The 17,803-nt window shown below is 39.5% G+C and overlaps 1 protein-coding gene across 2 annotated transcripts in view; it reads right to left on the bottom strand.

Moving 5' to 3' along the window:
• efl1 (elongation factor like GTPase 1) overlaps positions 1-17,803 on the bottom strand; it is a 214,291-nt gene that overhangs the window by 44,172 nt on the left and 152,316 nt on the right. For both annotated transcript variants that reach the window (XM_052040661.1, XM_052040660.1), the window contains 2 exons: positions 14,999-15,146; positions 1,028-2,043 (listed from right to left, as the gene is read on the bottom strand). In XM_052040661.1, the coding sequence (XP_051896621.1) occupies positions 1,028-2,043; positions 14,999-15,146 (1,164 nt within the window). The remainder of the gene's footprint in view (positions 1-1,027; positions 2,044-14,998; positions 15,147-17,803) is intronic.

The raw sequence follows: 17,803 nt of genomic DNA, 5'->3' as shown, positions 1-17,803 counted from the left end.
ATTTGATGGTTGGCATGGACAGAGTGGGCTGAAAGGGCTGTTTCCATGCTCTATGACTCAACACCTGAAGGTAGTGAGTCACTATATCCAAAATACTCTCTCACTTACAATCCAAATACTTGCCTCGCTACCTTCCCTCAGATTAGGTCCAATACTGCCTCTTCTCTCGAAAGACTATTTACATTCTGGGTCAAAAAGCTCTCTGGATGAGTTTTAAAAAATTCACTCCCTCTAAGCCTTCCACACTAAAGCAATCTCAGTTAATAAGGGAAATTGAAATCCTGCACTACAATAATCCTACTATGCTTAAACCTCTCTGCGATTTGCCTACATATCTGCTCCTCTCTCACTGATTGTTAACAGTCCCGTAGCAAAGTATTTGCCCCCTTGTTACTTCTAAGCTGCATCCATATGGCCTTAATTGAAGTACCTTTCAGGCTACACACCACTTATTACTATAATTATGGACTTCTTAATCAATGCAATGCCACCTCCTCTTTAACATTACCACACCTCCCTTCCCACTCCCAATCATACGTGAAGATTTTGTACGATGGAGTGTTCAAATGTCAGTCCTACTTTTCTTTCATCCATGTTCCTGACAGCAACCATATTATATTCTCATGTGCTAATCAATGCTCTCAATTCATCTGCCTTACTCATCAGACTCCTTCCATCAAAATAGATGCAATTCAGCCTTGCATTGCTCCCATGTTCTTTATCAGGGCAGAGTAAATGCTGCTGGATGTCCAGGTACAATTATGAAGAAAGCCAAATAAATGACACAAGAAAAGGCCAACAGCAGGCTCAATTTGCTACACACCACTGTCTATGCCATAACTAGGTGTGGCTGTTGTGTGTCACTGTTATTTCATGGATCTGTGCCAACTGGAAGCTTAGATGTCAGCTACTGTGCAGAAACCTCAAACACTGGGCAATGGAATCCTGGTACGATTTTTATTAGCTGACAACTTTTCTTGGGATATGTTTCAATACGGAACAGAGAAAATTATTTTGCAGTCCTTACCTAACACTTCTGCAGTTGCCATAATCTCGCATGTGTACATCGCTGCCATTAATCGCTGAGGCTTCGCCTGAAATGCAAACCGACAAGCTTCCTTCATTGTGGCAATGAGCTGTCCTGAGAAAGGACCATAGCAATCCGTAAGCACCATTTCAGAGTTATATTTTCCATCATCAGAACTCTTGGCTGGAGTCTGGCTGCTCTCAGTCCGACCATTTTGTTGTTTTGTGATTTCCAATATGGGCTTCAAGTCAGTAAGGCTATTTTCTTTTGCAGTTATCTCCTGTTGCACCTCGGGTTTAGATGCCTGTTCCTCTGTGGAAGATTGAACAAACTGCCTCACTTTATTACTCATGTCCCATTTTTCTAAAATGAAGCAAACACCCATAAGAGGTTCTTCACATATTGGACCAGAAAGGGTGGCCAATTGAAATCCACTGATTATACTATTGTCAAAGTCCCTATAGGCTCCTGAATCCCTACTGTTTTTGTCAAGGCACTGCCACACTGATGGCCTATCATAGTTTTTTAACCCATTTAGTAAAATATTGGGGCCATAACGCCGTGGTCCAAATGATGAGATTTGGTTCACTGCATTTCTCCACTTCCGGCCTACAAAATTCTCTTCTAGCTTTTGCTTAAACGTCTTGATAGCCTCAAGAGTGGTCAAGTTTATTTCTTGAGCTTCTCTGCCTTCTTTTACTGACAGGTTGAACAGTTCCATTGCACGAATCAGATCACTATTTTCTTCAAGTAACTGTGTTACCGATTCTGGAAGTGGCATAGCTCTCACGCTGATAGTGGACAACTTATTGGGTGTATTCAAAGTCACAAGTCCATCAGAATCCACACTGACACCTTCAGGATATTTACTCTGGTCCTCTTTCTTTTGGTGAATGACAGCAACCTTTTGCTGAGTGCCCATATCTTCATTTACCATGTCCACTTTTGGTGGTCGAATGATAGTCTCTCTGAATGGAACAATTGGCGCTGACGAACTGATTTCAATCTTTGCAAATCTACAATGAGAAAAAATAATGGTATGAAGTAATAACAATCACAACTTTTGAAAAGATAACACACAATAGGCTTGACCATAAATTAGGCATTAGTGCTTATATAAGGAGATGGAATGTAAACTGGCTCGAAGGATGTAGCTAAAGAACTGATTGTTAACTTCATGAAGGGGAAGGAGGGCGAACATGCACCAGTCTACATTGGGGGATCGGCAGTGAAGAGAGTCAGCAGCCTTAAGTTCCGAGGCGTTAACATATCAGATGACCTGTCCTGGGCTCAGCACATAGATGCAATCATAAGGAAAGTGCACCTGCATTTTTACTTTCTTAGAAGGTTAAGGAGGTTTGGCTTGTCACTGAACACACCAACAAACTTCTACAGATGTACTGTTGAAAGTATCCTGACTGGTTGATCATGGTCTGGTACGGCAATTCGAATGCGCAGGAACGTAAGAAGCTGCAGAGAGTAGTGGACTCTGCCCAATACATCATGGACACATCCCTCCAGACCAGCAGTAGTGTCTACAAGAGGTGCTGCCTTAAGAAGGCAATGTCCATCATCAAAGATCCCCACTATCTGAGTCATGCCATCTTCTCGCAGCTATCATCAGGCAGGAGGTACAGAAGCCTGAAGTCCCACACCATCAGGTTCAAGAACAGCTACTTCCCTTCAACCATTTGGTTCTTGACCAACCAGCAAAATCCTAATCACCACTACAGTTAAGCAACACTATAACCACTTTGATCATTTTGCACTAAAATGGACTTCTTTTTTGTTCTTATTGTGTATAATTTATGTTTAATTTATCTTTTTCCTGTGAACGCTGCTATTATGTTATGTGCCTGTGATGCTGCTGCAAGTAAGTTCTTCATTGCGCCTGGGCATACATGTACTTGTGCATATGACAATAAACTCGACTTTGACTTTGATCATTGGTCACAACTGGTGTCTCAAAGAGTTTGGTGACAGGGCTGTTACTTTATTTTTTTTTATTAATAATCTAAATGTGGGTGTTGGGACACAATGTGGAAAATTTGCAGATGATACTGAACTTTGCTAGTGTTAAGAACTGTGAGTGAAACAGGTTTAATTTTATTTGTGTTATGTTGGAATTGCAATATGCATTGTTCAAGGTGGATAACCCATAAAACTGAAGAAAGACACCCAAAAATATTAGTGTAGATAAGTATCAATTTACATGATACAGTTATGTGTAAAAATGGTTTGCAACTCAATGTACGTTAATCCTTTCCAATGTGTTGCTACTCAAAACTGGTTTCATAAAGTGTGTGTGCAGCTTAAATAAAAAACTGGTTCGACAAAAATGAAATTCTTGTGGACTGGATCCATTCAAGAATATAAGAAACTGCAGCAGGAGGAGGGCACATAGCCCTTGGTGCCTGCTTTGCCATTCAATATCATCATGGCTGATCTTTTACTTCAGTGCCACTACCCTCCATGAAGTTCCTATCTCTCGATTCTCTTAACATTCAAAAATCCATCAACCTCTGCCTTGAGTATACTCAGTGACCAAGTTTCCAAGTTTCCACAGCCCTCTTGGGCAGTGAATTTCAAAGGTTTACTATTTTCTGGGAGAAGAAAGTTCTTTTCATCTCAGCCCAGAATAGCTGACCCTTTGTATAATCCTGTATTAACTCTTTAAATACCAGCTATCGCTTGTTTACTGCCATTATCATTTAATGTGGTTTCCCATTCTTCCATAACGAACTCATACTTCATGGCTTCACAGTTTTATTCGGATTTAGGACCCGTTTCACATTGAACGAAATCACTTTCAATCATTATATAAATTAACCATATTATGATCACTCTTCCCTAAGGGCTCCTTAACTACCAGACTATCAATTATCCTATTATCATTGCATGATACCAGATCTTATAAACTCTATTCCCTCATTTGCTCCCTGACATACTGATTTAGAAAACCACCTCTTATACACTTTATAAACTCATCATTCACAATTTACTGCAGGTGAAGTCCTTCATCATCATTGTATTATCCTTATTACATACACTTACATTTTTTGTCTTATAATATTCCTCACATCACCACCACTGTTTTGCAACATATAGACGTCACTCATCAATACTTTCCAATCATTATCACCACCCAATACTGATCCAATTTCTTAGACTATAATACGTAAAAACATGAAATTGTTCATTTTTGGCAGAAAAAATGAAAAAAAATAGCATATTATCTAAATAGCAAAAAAACTGTAGTAAAAGATGCAGAGTAATCTAGATGTACTAGTGCATGGTTCACAATAAGCTCATACGCAGATACAGCAAGCAATTAGGAAAGCTAATAGATGCTATTGTTTATTGCTATGGAAATTGAATGCAGAAGTAGTGAGATTATGCATAAATTTTACAGGGCATTGGTGAGACCATATGCATTGGAAGCAGGGAGAATTTAATAGACTAATACATGGAAGAGATGGATTAATTTATGAGGAGTGTAGAAGAGTGAGAGGGGATTGAGACACGTGAGATTCTGAGGATGGATAGGGACAGAATGTTTCCTCTTGTGGGAGAATCTAGAACTGGGTGGGTCGCTGTTTAAAAATAAGGGGTCACTCATTTAAGACAGAGATGAGACCCAATTTCTCACAAGTCCTTGAAACTCTCTTTCTCAAATGGTGGTGGAAGCATAATCTTTCAATATTTTCAAGGCAAAAGTGGACAGACAGTTGATAAGTAAGGACGTGAAAGGTGCAGGCAGATGGGCACACGTAATTGAGGCGATAATCTAGTCAGCAATGAGGGCATGCCAGAGAGACACACTTTGAATTTGTATATTTGGATGCTCTAACCTTTGATCCTTTTTCTCTACTGCATTTGTCTCATTCTTTATTATCAGAGCTACCCTTCCTCTTTTTCCATTCTACCCATCTCTTCTAAAATTATCCTGCAATATTTAATTCCCAATCTTGGTCACTTTGCAACTGTGCCTCTGTAACAGCTATTCCATTATATTCATTTATTACTATTTATCTTATTCAAATGGTGCATGCATTCAGAAAAAAAGCCTTCAGGTCAGACCTTTGTAATTTTTCCTTGCCCTGGCTCTAATCAGAGGTGTGCTCTGTGTATTTTTCTGCTCTTCCCTTCCTCACAGTGCTCAGCATTACCCATTTTCACCTTTAAATTTCTAAATTTCCTGTCACCATGTCAATTCTCCCAACTTTATCTACAGCCTAAGTTATTCAATCCACTTGGACTGTGGTCCCAGCTCAATTCAGTGAAGCCCATCCTAACAGACAAGCTCCGTCATTCCTCAGAATAGGTGCCAATGTGCCATGAACTGAAACCCGTTTCTTCCACTTCAATCTTTCAGCCACACATCTTACTGACTCTTTGTAATTTGCAAGTGGCTCAGATAGTTATCCAGAAAATATTACCTTTGTGGTTCTGTTTCTAATTTGAATCCCAGCTGCTCAAATTCCCTGGGCACCCCTTCCTCCTTTATCCTATCCATGTCACTGATTCCCACATGGATATGCCAAGTGGATCTTTCCACTCCCTCTCTAATTTTTCATCAGTCCCAAGGAGATGTCCTATCCATGAGATTCATGCTTGAGGCTGCAGAGAGAGGCTTCTATCCCCCAAATTGTCTCCTACCCCACTACATTCCTTTTCACTCCTGCAACATGGATGGCCCTTTGTACCAAGGGAATGTGATCAGTTTGCTTGTCCTCCCTGCAGTCTCTGTTCTTGTCCACAAACTGCAAGAATAACTTACTTTCTGGACAAATTCAAGGGCCAAGGCTCTTCCAATGTTACTTTCTAGATCCCCATACCTTTCTCATTGTAGTCACACTTTCCAGTCACTTCTGACTGATCAATTCTGCGGTACTTAATCAGAATGGTGTGAATGCCTCCCGGAAGAGAGTGTGCAGGTAATTTTCCCTCTCCCAGTGCATCAAATGTTTGAATCTCAATCTCCTGTTCACTCTCAGCTGAAATTCCATGCCCCGCAGATATTCACTGCAGATGTGGTCACGATGGATCTCAAGGCAGCTCCAAAAATAGATCTCACACATAATTATATAGGACTGCATTTTCATAGCCTGTTGTATGACCTGAACATATAATAAACAACTTATAAAAGATAAAACAATATTGGCCGTGCCATCTGGAGGCTTTGTAATACACACATATTAATATGATCCAGCTAACACACCCACCGACTGGGAGCTGCATGACACAGCCACAATAGGCAAGCATAATCCAATCATAATTCTGATCAATTAGTATACATGGACATGAGGTGAGGGAATTTTGGGGAATCATAGGACTAAAATTATCTGTTTTGTTTTAAGGCTTCTGAGATCTGGAACCAGAGGTATTTTAATCTAATTATCTTTTGAAGAAACTATATCAGCTATTTCTACTGCACTCCAAAGGAGTTAGCCTTGCAGGTTTGCCAGGCACTTACCAAAATATTAAGGCAGAAATTCATCCTTGATCATTTGAGATAAACACACATACTTCAGCAAGTGCATATTGCATTTCAATTCCCAAATGTAGTTCCATTAGCCTCACTTCATTCTTAGTGTTCTTGCAGATCATTTGGTTCCCCTGTACTGGACAAGGTCTACATCACCTTGTCCAATGGTTCTTAAACTATGGCTTGTGACCCTGTGTGAGGCATGGATACCTTTCTGGAAATACAATGGGGCCCAAGGTTAACATGATTGCAAAAATGTCCCATATTCCAGCCTTCAAGGCTGCTGGGAGCCCAGGACGCATCCCTCCCACCACCACCACAAAGTCCAGAGCTGCCAGGACCTCCCTAGAAGCCAGAGGCTCTTTGGAGTCTAGGACCCCCTTCTACCATGCATTACTCATCCCACCCTCACCCCCAGAGACTCAAGGCTGCTAGAAATTTTACTTGCATCTGTATTGAACTGAGGCATGGAAGCAAAGGCTGAATTGATAAATGACATCCAATCACTGCAGGTAAGAGGCTTGCACATGTAAGAGTGGAGAGAAAGGGAAAGCAAGAGAGTGTGGAAAGAATAGTGTGAGGAAGGGGTGTAGGTGGTTGCTGTGGTAAGGGGGAGGCGATGCAGTGATCTACCATCTTTCCAGCATCAAGCCTGGATGCATATTTTGATTTATAGCCTGGAGTCTCTTGGGACAGTGCTCTAAACCTGCACCCTCTTTCTCTATCTCTTTTACCCACTTCTTACCTCCTCACTTTTTTTTTCCTGTCTCTCCCAACCCTCCCGCACCCTGTTTCTCCTGCTCCTCAAACCTCCCCTTTCTCTACCACTCTCCCTCAGACTTCCTTCTTTCAGAAACAAAACATTTTTCTGTAGCACTAAAACTTCTAATCAAAGATCATATTTCAGTGCAATTAACTGTAATTAAGTCATTGAATCTTTGAAAGATAACCGGTCAACATGGTAGGTTGCCAGAAACAGGTTTGGGAAACCCAGCTTAGTCAAATATTGTGAACCATTTTTGGGTGCTGAGTTTAACCTTTCATTTGGCCTCCTTAGAATGGCAAAAACACCAATCGTATCACCTCCCACCTTTGTCTTTCTGTTTGACATTTAATTGTTCCTAATCATTCCCTCCATCATCTCACTCATTCTATTTGTTCCTATCCTCTCAATAATTGTAATATATTCTTTGCATAGTAGCAACTAGCATAGAATACAGTAGTCTTAATGCAGTTGCAATAATGATTTAAAAAGATGCAACATTATGTCATTATTTCGGCTCAACATTGTCCTTCTAAGTAAATTCCAATAATAATTTGTTTTATTTACTGCTTCTGAGTATTGCTGCAGTAAGCTTTATTTATCGTCAATTATGACTTCTAGATCACTGTCATTTTCCATTTACATTCCTTTTTCTTTAATCGTTTTAAGTAATACAGTATCTCAGTTTCTAGCTGGCAATTTGTTAATCCCTTACAGCTAAACTCCTTAAATTGCAGGTCTATTATTACCCACTATTAGGAGTTAGAACAAATATTATTAGAACAAATATTACTCATGTCTTCAGGAATACACATTTGCTAAATCCACATGCTGTTGCTTTAGTTTCTCCAGCAGTGCCCTGACGTGTTCTCTTTTTATAAAGTTTACATTCTCCATAAGCTGTTGCGATAACTAGAACTTGCTTTTTAAAATCTTCTGTTGTTACATATTGTAATGTAACATAATGCAATGATAAAATCCTTTGCAAGAAGGAAATGATCACTTCACTTGAAACATGACAACACAAAATGAAAATATTACAAGAGCAAAGACATACAGATAAAAAACACCACTCTTAAAAGGTGCACAGTTTCATTCAACTATAAAACTGTAGGAGGCTTAGATGTCTGAAAGAAATTGATAAGGATAGCAAGAACTGACTGTGAGAGTCAACCAACAAGGAATATAAAACAGAGCGTAAGGGTTTCAACAGGTAAAGAGTAGCTCTTTTAAAAACCAAGCTGGGGGAAATTATTAATAGGTACAGGTTTGTCTTGTTTTAATAGGAAACTAATGAAAAACATGAGACACTTTCACAAAGGACTGTAGATTCTGGAATCTTTAGAAAGTCAACCAAAGTGAAAGACATGCTAGCCTTAAAACTTTAATAACGAATTATTACATAGACACAGAAGAAACAGAGAAACACTTTTCTCAGTTAAATCTTGAAAGAAAGAAGCTTGAGAAAAGTCAGGTCATTGCATCAAGTTAATGAGTTTTGGGTCTTGGTGCTGCAATTCAATGTTTAGTGATATGTAAGGGTACAGAAGATGTGAACTGCTAAGTACGTGGTGGAGAAGGATATGAATAGTGGGTATTGGAATGGATCAGTAACACCAAGCCTGGACTTTTAGCATAGTTTGAATTTCCTTAAAATTCTTGCACATTATGGTCATAAGTGTTATTGTTAAGTACATTATTATTGTCAATAATAATTGAATTCCAATTATTCTAAATGTCTGAAGATCAATGCTGTAATCCCTACTATTTTGAAAAGTAATTAAGAAATGAAGGCAGCCATTTTCTGATGCTGCATCAGGTGTCAGGAGCATAATCTGCTGAAGCAAATTTCTTGTACCCAAAAAGTAATATCTATACAAGATGTGCTTCAATCAATTAAACTGTCAAGTGGGAATCAGTGGAAATGGATCCATATTGTGCTAATTGATAAAATTCAGTATGTGGTTCCATGGAGGCTGTTATTAGCTGAGCAACCTGCAGAGAGTGGTAAACACAACCCAGCATATCACAGGCTAGTCACTTCCTTCCATCTAGTCCATCTTCACGGTGCGTGGCCTCAGGAAGGCTAACAGTATGGTCAAGGATGCCTGCCACCCTGGCCATTCCCTTTCTTCTCTTCTTTCTGGGAGAATATACAGGAGCTTGAGAGCCCGGACGTCTAGACTTAAGAGCAGCTTCTTCCCCTATGCCATCTGACTCCTGAGCCAATCACCTCTTTCACATCCCCTTCCAGGTGGTACTGCCATGTTCTCATACTTTTAACTTTATCTTTCTTGGTTATTCCATTATTGTCATTTTAGTGTCCTTTTTACATCACTTCAGATTGCACTACAATCTTTGCCCCATTCTGCTGTTTTGCACTCATCTTTGTATTTATTACTATCATGTATACTGTTCACTCTGTGAGCTTTTTGCGAACGAGGAATTTCATTGCACCCTGGTGTATATGTCAATAAATTAATCTAATCTAGTGTTTGTTACTAGTGGAACCTCATATGAGTCTGTTCTGAGACTTTTTTTATTGAGTGCAGTTGAAATGATCTTAACTTGGAGTCATAAGCACAAAGGCTAATGAAGAGGATAGACTCCCAAGTTGAAGAAGTTTCAGAATATTTTAAATATACTTGAAAATTGGCAGATAAGAAGGACATAGGAAATTCAATGCAGTGAATTTCAAAGTATAGATGTGATTATTACTTAACTAGAAAGAAAGTGTGCAGGGAAAATGACAAGGATCTGGCAGAGCTGACTGACAACAAACAGAAGTTATCACAACAATATTCAGTAGCAGTGAATAAAGGACACCCAATATTGCGATGTATTAAACATTAAATAACGAGTCAAAGCAGTGAGGTTATACAGCCATTTCACAAATAATTTGTAAAGCCACAAGAAAAATGCTGCAGCAATTGAAAGGATGCAGAAGGGAATGAATATAAAGTGTTTTGGGATGGCAAGACTGGATTATGAGAATAATCATGCAAGTTTTCACCAAAGAAAGGAGAAGGCTGAAAGATGTTATTGCATTTCTTAGAATTCTCAGGAGACTAGAGTGGATTTGGGCAAGCAAGCTAGTTCACTTGTCTAAACTATTGCTTCCTCCATTGCTCCTCCCCACACCAACAGGATCCAGCTGATTTGGGAAAGGATTAAAATGGCATGTCTGTGAGGCATAATCACAGAATCTAACATATGCACAGCTTGAAATGCAGAGCAACACTGCGGAAATGTAGGATTAGTAGCAGTTTTAGATGAAACTCAAAGCACTTCAAGTGGAACACATGGGGCACTGGTTTAATTAATACTTCACTGATGTTTGTAGTGTTATAACGCTGCTGTTGTGGCATATGAACAATTTAAAAATCTGTGGGTTTGTTTCACCCACACTTGTTTCTGCTCCTGCAGAGAAAGATCCTTCCCTTGTCATTACCCATATAACATTCAGCTAAAATTCATAACTCATTTAAAAGCACATCACAAAGCTTTTCCATTTCTCAATGCTTTTACATGTGGAGCAGTTAGGCCAGAACTTTCAAGGGGATCAGAATTAAATGGTACACAGGAGGTTATATGGCCCATCATGTCTGTGCTGGTTCTTTGGCACAGATGTTCAACTGGTTCCACTCCACTGTTCTTCCGTCATCCTGCACTCTCTTTTGCCTTCCCGTATTTATCCAATTCCCTTCTGAAAACTACAGTTGAATCTGCTTCTATCATTACTTTAGATAGTGTATTCCAGATTACAGCTCACTGTATTATAAAGTCTCTTCATAATAGCCTCAAATCTTTGCTGATTGACCCTTCATCAAATATACACCAGGAGATCACCCTGTCCTTGAATTCCTTACACTCTCTAGCTCATCAGCCTCTTCTTCAGTTAAGTGGAACATTCTTTGTTCGAGTCCCATTCAGGTCTCCTCCATCATCTATTTTTCTGATGACCACGTTATCTCTATCACCTTGCTTACTGTGAGGTGGAACATCTCATCAACTGCGCTACTGATTTCTGTCCTTCCTTTTTCTCCATGAAGTCAAGTTCTAGCCCTTTCATTCCCTGTCTTGACTTCTCTATCTCCACTTGTTGCATAGGTAGCAATCAATTGTCACCATAAGCCCAGTGACTCCCACAGATGCCTCAACTACCTTTCCTCCCACCTTGCCTCTAAGTACTCAGTTCCATTCTCCCAGTTTTCTCAGTCTTCAGTACATCTCCTTTGATGATAACACATTCCAAACCAGTGCTTCCAATACTTTTCCCTTAATCAAAAATTTATATCCAATGCTGACAGAGCTTTTGACCTTGTCCACTCCATTTCCTGCATCTCAGCTCCCAACCCAATCCCTTCCTTCCCAAATTGATAAAGCACCCCTTGTCCTCTCTTTTCACCCCCCAGATCATATCTAGTGGAGAATCCTCCAGCATTTCTGCCATGTCCAGTGTGATGTCACCAATAAACCAATCTTCCCCTCCCAGCATTCCACTGGAATTATTCTCTGAGTAGTATCCTGACCCCTTCTCAATCACCAAACACAATTTCTCCAGCTTCCCCTGCTGTAAGGTTTCAATTTCTGCTGGACCCTCCCATGACTAAAACTCCCACCACCCTTACCTTCCACTTTTACCTCCTCCCTTTCCATTATCCAAGGGACCTAGCAATATGCATCAATAACTATTTGTTTATAGTTTATATTTCTACTATTACTGCCTTGTTCTAATCCTGTTTATGGCAGTTAAAACAGAGTCTAGTACAAAATTATTCTCTATTAGTGGACAAACAGAATCTGGCTGAGGTAGAAGGCAGATCTAATAGTCGAAAAAATCTGAACAAGGAGTTGTTTTTATTCTTAACAGAAGTTAAATATCAAGGCAAAATAAAATACTTCTGAAAGCTTAGGCAAAGATAGAGATCACCTAACAAAGGTTGACTGAAACACGACAATCAAAAGTATCTATGGTGAAACCTCATCTAGAATTTGTTAAAGACTTGAAGGTGTTTTGATGACAGGTTAGAATTGGGTTGACAGGACTATGCAAGGTTATTGAATGCATCCCCTACAACAATATTCTATTGCACATGAGTCCCAAGGTGTAATTAGTGGAAGAACTTTGTTAGATTATGATGGGTGGGGGAGGAGAAGGTGACTGGGAGAGTGGGGGAAGAGAGAAAGGTGGCAGAGAGGCAGTGAGGGGCTAGAGGAAAGTAAGGGCAGTAGGAGCTTTAGTCATGGGAAGGTCCAACAGAAATTGGAATCTTGAGACTTTGGTTGGGTCACGGCAGAGGTGGTGTTGTAATTAGCAGCTGGATTTGGGGTCGTGTTCAGCTAGGATAGGTTTTAGAGTTGCAATTGGTTGCAGAGGATAGCCTTTGACTGACATTAAGGTGTCAAAACCACAAGAGTTAGGGTGCGAGGGGATAGGGCAACAGCTGAGTAATAATCTTAAAAGTTACCGACTTAAAGCAGGATCCATACATGGAATTCCAAAGCCACAGACCAGATCAGGCTGGCCTTCTTTCAGTCACGTAGAAGAAGATTTCACTTGTTTTGTAAAGGACTGCATCAGTATGAACCACCCACAAATGAATTTTGTAGGCCACTCACATAGAGCCAACCTTGAATTCTGCTCCCAGTGATTTCAAAACATGTATTATGCCATTTGAAGTCAATGCACATGTCTAGACACTCTGTGTTTGAGCTCATCTAACAATAAAGTTAGCATCCTGCAAGAATTGTGCAATAAGAAATGAATGGGATTTTGATCAAATTTCTTCGAGTTGAGCATGAAAACACCGTGCTAAACAAGAGAATTTCAAGCCCCTTGTCTACTAGACAATGGTTTGTCACACATTTTATTTACATCACTGCAGTAAAAATACCAACATATTAACACGCATGCCATTATATGCAAAATAGCCAGAAGGTTAAGAGATTTGCTATTAGCTGTGAATTTTGATAACTTGCTGATTGATTTATTCTGCTTCACTGTTGAATGTCCATAAACAGCCTTCCTTTATTTTTAAGAACCTGCTGGATTTGCACAACTATTGTTCATTAAACCCCACCATGGAGAGTTAAGCAATTTGAGCCTAAGTGCCTTTTTAATGGCATGATAATTACAAATTCAATTCTAATCAATCTTCCCAGCTTAGAAATTGTTTAATTTAAAGACTTCAATTTCACTTCTGCACATAATCAATTGTTATAAGTTTACAAATGTTACATTTTCCTTTTTTTTACTCTTTACCATTGACCGTCTCTCTGAATCTTTCTCAAACATTAAATGAGCCTTCCATTCACTGAGGTCCCAGGTAATAATTGCTCACACAATTATTAGTTGGCACATTAGCAAGGTCTGGCCCGATCTGATGGATGCCTACAAAGTACTACATATGATTTTTTTTTGTGTTGCACAGTCCGGTTATAGAGATGGATACTAATGTCCTTTGGTTTTTCAAAATGTTAAGATGCCAATAGTTGTCAGTCATTATTGTCTATACTAATAGATGCCTCTTCAATAAGGATTCCTCATTGTAAAAATAACTTACATGGCCCCATAGAGTTGGCCTCATCTGCCAGCTGCTGTTTTCTCACCACTAAACTTGTTATCTTTAGTTGGGCCAGGGTGAAAGCAATCTAAAATTTACCTTGGTCCTAGCAAACTGATTAGTCCAATCCTACAAAATACTTCTTACCAGCAGTTGTCCCTTCCCTTATCTATTTTCCTCTCGTCTATATTTCAACACCACTCACCATCTTTAATTCAGATATCCTCCTAAGTTCCTCCACTTTCTATTCTGAAAAGGCTCACTAATCCCAGGTTGCATCTGACTTCTCAAGACTCCTAAAACTACTCACACCATCACGAAATCAACACCTTATCCCAAAACAAATCACTCTTACCAATATTATACCAAGTCCTTACAAGATATGATTCTTCAACATCCCATCAGCAACAAAATTAGGTGACCCATTAAAAAAATCTTCATATGTATACTATGTGACCTTCTAGGTTATTGTTAATATGTATCATTGGGACAGAGTGTAGTTCATACGATGACTTGGAAGGTGCTTTCAAGATCACTGCTCTAAAATGCAACTCCAAGTAGCTACTTATGTGCTGAAGTTGATCTGAAGCTGACTTTAAACTAATAAATTTCAGGTTACTTTCAATGATATTTTTTAAACTTTGGATCTGTTACGGTGTATATAGCATGTATTATATGGAGTATCGTGGCCATCCATCATATATTATGCACATTACAAGTCTCGGTATTCAGTTCAAAAAACATTTGCTTCTAAATTTGGTGGTTAGCCCCCTATCCAGAATCTAAGACTTGTTATAAACATGTTTCTTCACTTACCACAATTGTCTGTTGCTGATTTGATCAGCTGGAAGGGGAAGCTAGGCTCTAAAGTCCAACAAAGCAACATCAAGTTTAATTTTACACTGTTGGATTGGCATGAAGATGATGCTTCCCACCAGGAGCACAGTCAATGCCTGGAGAGATTTTAAAATGCATCTAATTTGAAAATGTTGTTAAACTAATCATTTACATATGGATGTACCTTATGAGTAAATACGCAGGGAAAAGTTTCAGAGCCACATCCTGAAGAATTTGTTCATTGCAGTGGCCTCCACTAATCACTAGAGGAAATGTACTGAAGCCACTGGGCCGTGTTTTGCTGTTTACTCTCTAACCTTTCTCTGAGATCATCCAAGCAACGCTGGAGGTGGACTTCTCCAGCAGTTATTAATACGTGTTCTCCCGTCTCCTGGACTAGCACCTCCACACATGGGTCAGCTTGGTTGAGTAGCTTCATCCCCCTCACCAGCTGTGGCATTTCACCTGCATGAGTAAAGGAAACAAATCCAGAAGTTAAGTACACTGCAGCTTTAGAAGATAACACAGTAAACACAACCCTCTCCCCTAGCTCCTTGATAGTGTCGGCAGGGACCAACTCCATCCACAAACCTATTCCTTTGGTCATAGAGATTCCCATCTTATGGAATTCCGACTGAGAACTGTATTTCCTCACCAGCATAGTTCTAATTGTCTTGTGTGGTCTTACAAAGATCTTAAAAACTTTTAGTGCATTATTTCCCATTATAAGCAACTGCCTGATGGGCTCCTTGGGGCAAGTAGATCTGAAAAGTGCAAATATAAAGTTTTATGCTATCCTTGCCTTGCATTTGATCCTTTGATCTAAAAGCATAAGTAAGTACTGATTGAATCATTAGCCATCTGTTTACAACTACTGCAATTGTCAGTGATGTGTATGTTGAAACTAACTCGAGGTATTAATGCAACGGAATTGATGCACCATATAACTTGCACTACACTGACAACAACGGAATGAGTTTCAATAGGCGAATTATTACTCATTCATTAGCAGGGCTATTGATTTACAGCACTTTGATAGGTTCAATGATCTTGACAAAGTAATTGGTAGTTGTCCTGTTCTACTATGTCCAAGGACTCTCCAGTTTTCGAATCTTGTCTATTTTCAAAGCCAACCTGAAAAGGGTACCATTTAGCAATTCTCATAACAGCTACATCCCAGAGGAAATGTAAGAAAAATTGCAGAGGAAAAGCTCATCATAATAATCAGCAAAAAAAAGTGCCGGCAAGGAATGGGGGAAAATATCTTTAATAAAATGTGTGGCACATTTTCCATCTACACATCACCTGAAAGTGATAAACATAATGCAAGGCCAAATCGAAGTAGAGTGGAGGCTATAGCACTCTTAATGGAACATCTAAGATTGACAAGGAGGGCATGCAGTGCTTAGCTTTTTAAGTTACCTTTCTGATGGCGTAACTTATGTAAGCGAGGTGATGCACGTGGTAGGAAGAATGATGAGAGATAATGTAGGATAAAGGATGGGTTGCACTTGTAGAGGGAGCTGGGATGTACATGCATAAATCATTGACAGTGGTAGGGCAGGTTGAGAAAGCGATTAATACAAGTACACAACCTGGGCTTTATCAATAGAGGCATGGAATATAAAAGCGGGAAAGTCATTCTGAACTTTTATAAAACACATCGGTTTAGCCTCAAATGGAGCAGTGTGTTCAGTTCTGATTGCTATATCATTGGAAGGATGTGAAGGCATTAGAGAGGGTCCAGCAAAGAATCACAAGAAGAGTTTCTTGGATGAAGGAATATATTTAGAAGGTTAGAGAGTCTGGAACTGCTTTCATTGGGTTGAGGACAGACTTGATACAGTACTTAAAATGATAGAGGCGCTGGATGGAATGGATAGTGGGAGGCCGTTCTATTTTTTATGCAATGTGTGGTTGGAATCTGGAATGCCCTGCATTCAGATATGGTGGAAGCAGGTTCTATTTTGCCTTAAAGAGTGTACAGGATAAATATATGGTGAAAAAAAGTATGCAAGGGTGCAGAGAAAGGGGTGGGAAGAAGGAACTGAGAGTTCTCTAGTAGAGAACTGACATGAATATGATAGGATTACATGATCTGACTACTTTTCACTGCCTCGGTAAAGCAGCCAACATAATCAAAGACCCCACCCACTCTGGATATTCTCTCTTCTCCCTCGCCCATTGGGCAGAAGATACAAAAACCTGAAAGCAATTACCACCAGGCTCAAGGACAGCTTCTATCCCACTGTTATAAGACTACTGAACGGTCTCCTAGGACGATAAGATGGACTCTTGACCTCACAATCTACCTCATTATCACCTTGCACCTTAATGTCTACCTGCATTTTCTCTATAACTGTAACTTTATTCTACATTCTGTTATTGTTTTACCTTGTACTACCTCAATGCACTGTTGTAATCAATTTATCTGTATGAACCATATGCAAGACAAGTTTTGCACTATACCTCAGTACATGTGACAATAATAAACCAATTTACAATTTAGGCCAAATGGCATCCTTCTATGCTGTAACCATTGTATGATCCTATGATGATGACGAAGTCCACTTGAAATAGAGACCTTGAATTTCATTGGCATTGTAAAGGGCTGTTGCATGGAACACCACACCAAAAGGACTTTACACAGTTTCTCTTGCATACTGCACCATGGCATACTCTGAGAGAAGAGGGAAAATGTGAGTCAAGTGTCAGGGACAAGATCAGTATGTTGGGATTGGATAGCCAGTATCATAGTAGGAATTAGGGCCTGAGAGAGGAGGAGGTAGACAAGGGAGCCAGGTGCAACTCAGGGAGCAGCAGAAATATAAAATGGTGTTCAATGACAAGTGTGCCGGCCAAATGATCCATTTTGCTTAAATGGAAGGATCCAATACCCCCTACTACTTTTCAATGGTTCTCTCAAACTATATCACGTTTAAACTTGGAAAAAATTAGGAGTGGTACTGTTGATCCTTCGCTTAAATTTGAGGAAGTTTGGAGTCCATTTATTCAATATTTTCACATGATATAGATCCCCTTATAATAACCTTTCAATTTAGAGGAACGGAGTTGATGACATAATATTGCTCTGTTTCTATTGAGAAATTTTAGTCCAGTTT

The sequence above is a fragment of the Pristis pectinata genome, chromosome 28, assembly GCF_009764475.1.
Source record: "Pristis pectinata isolate sPriPec2 chromosome 28, sPriPec2.1.pri, whole genome shotgun sequence".
In the NCBI taxonomy this organism is placed as follows: Eukaryota; Metazoa; Chordata; class Chondrichthyes; order Rhinopristiformes; family Pristidae; genus Pristis; species Pristis pectinata.
This window is presented reverse-complemented; position numbering and strand designations above follow the sequence as displayed.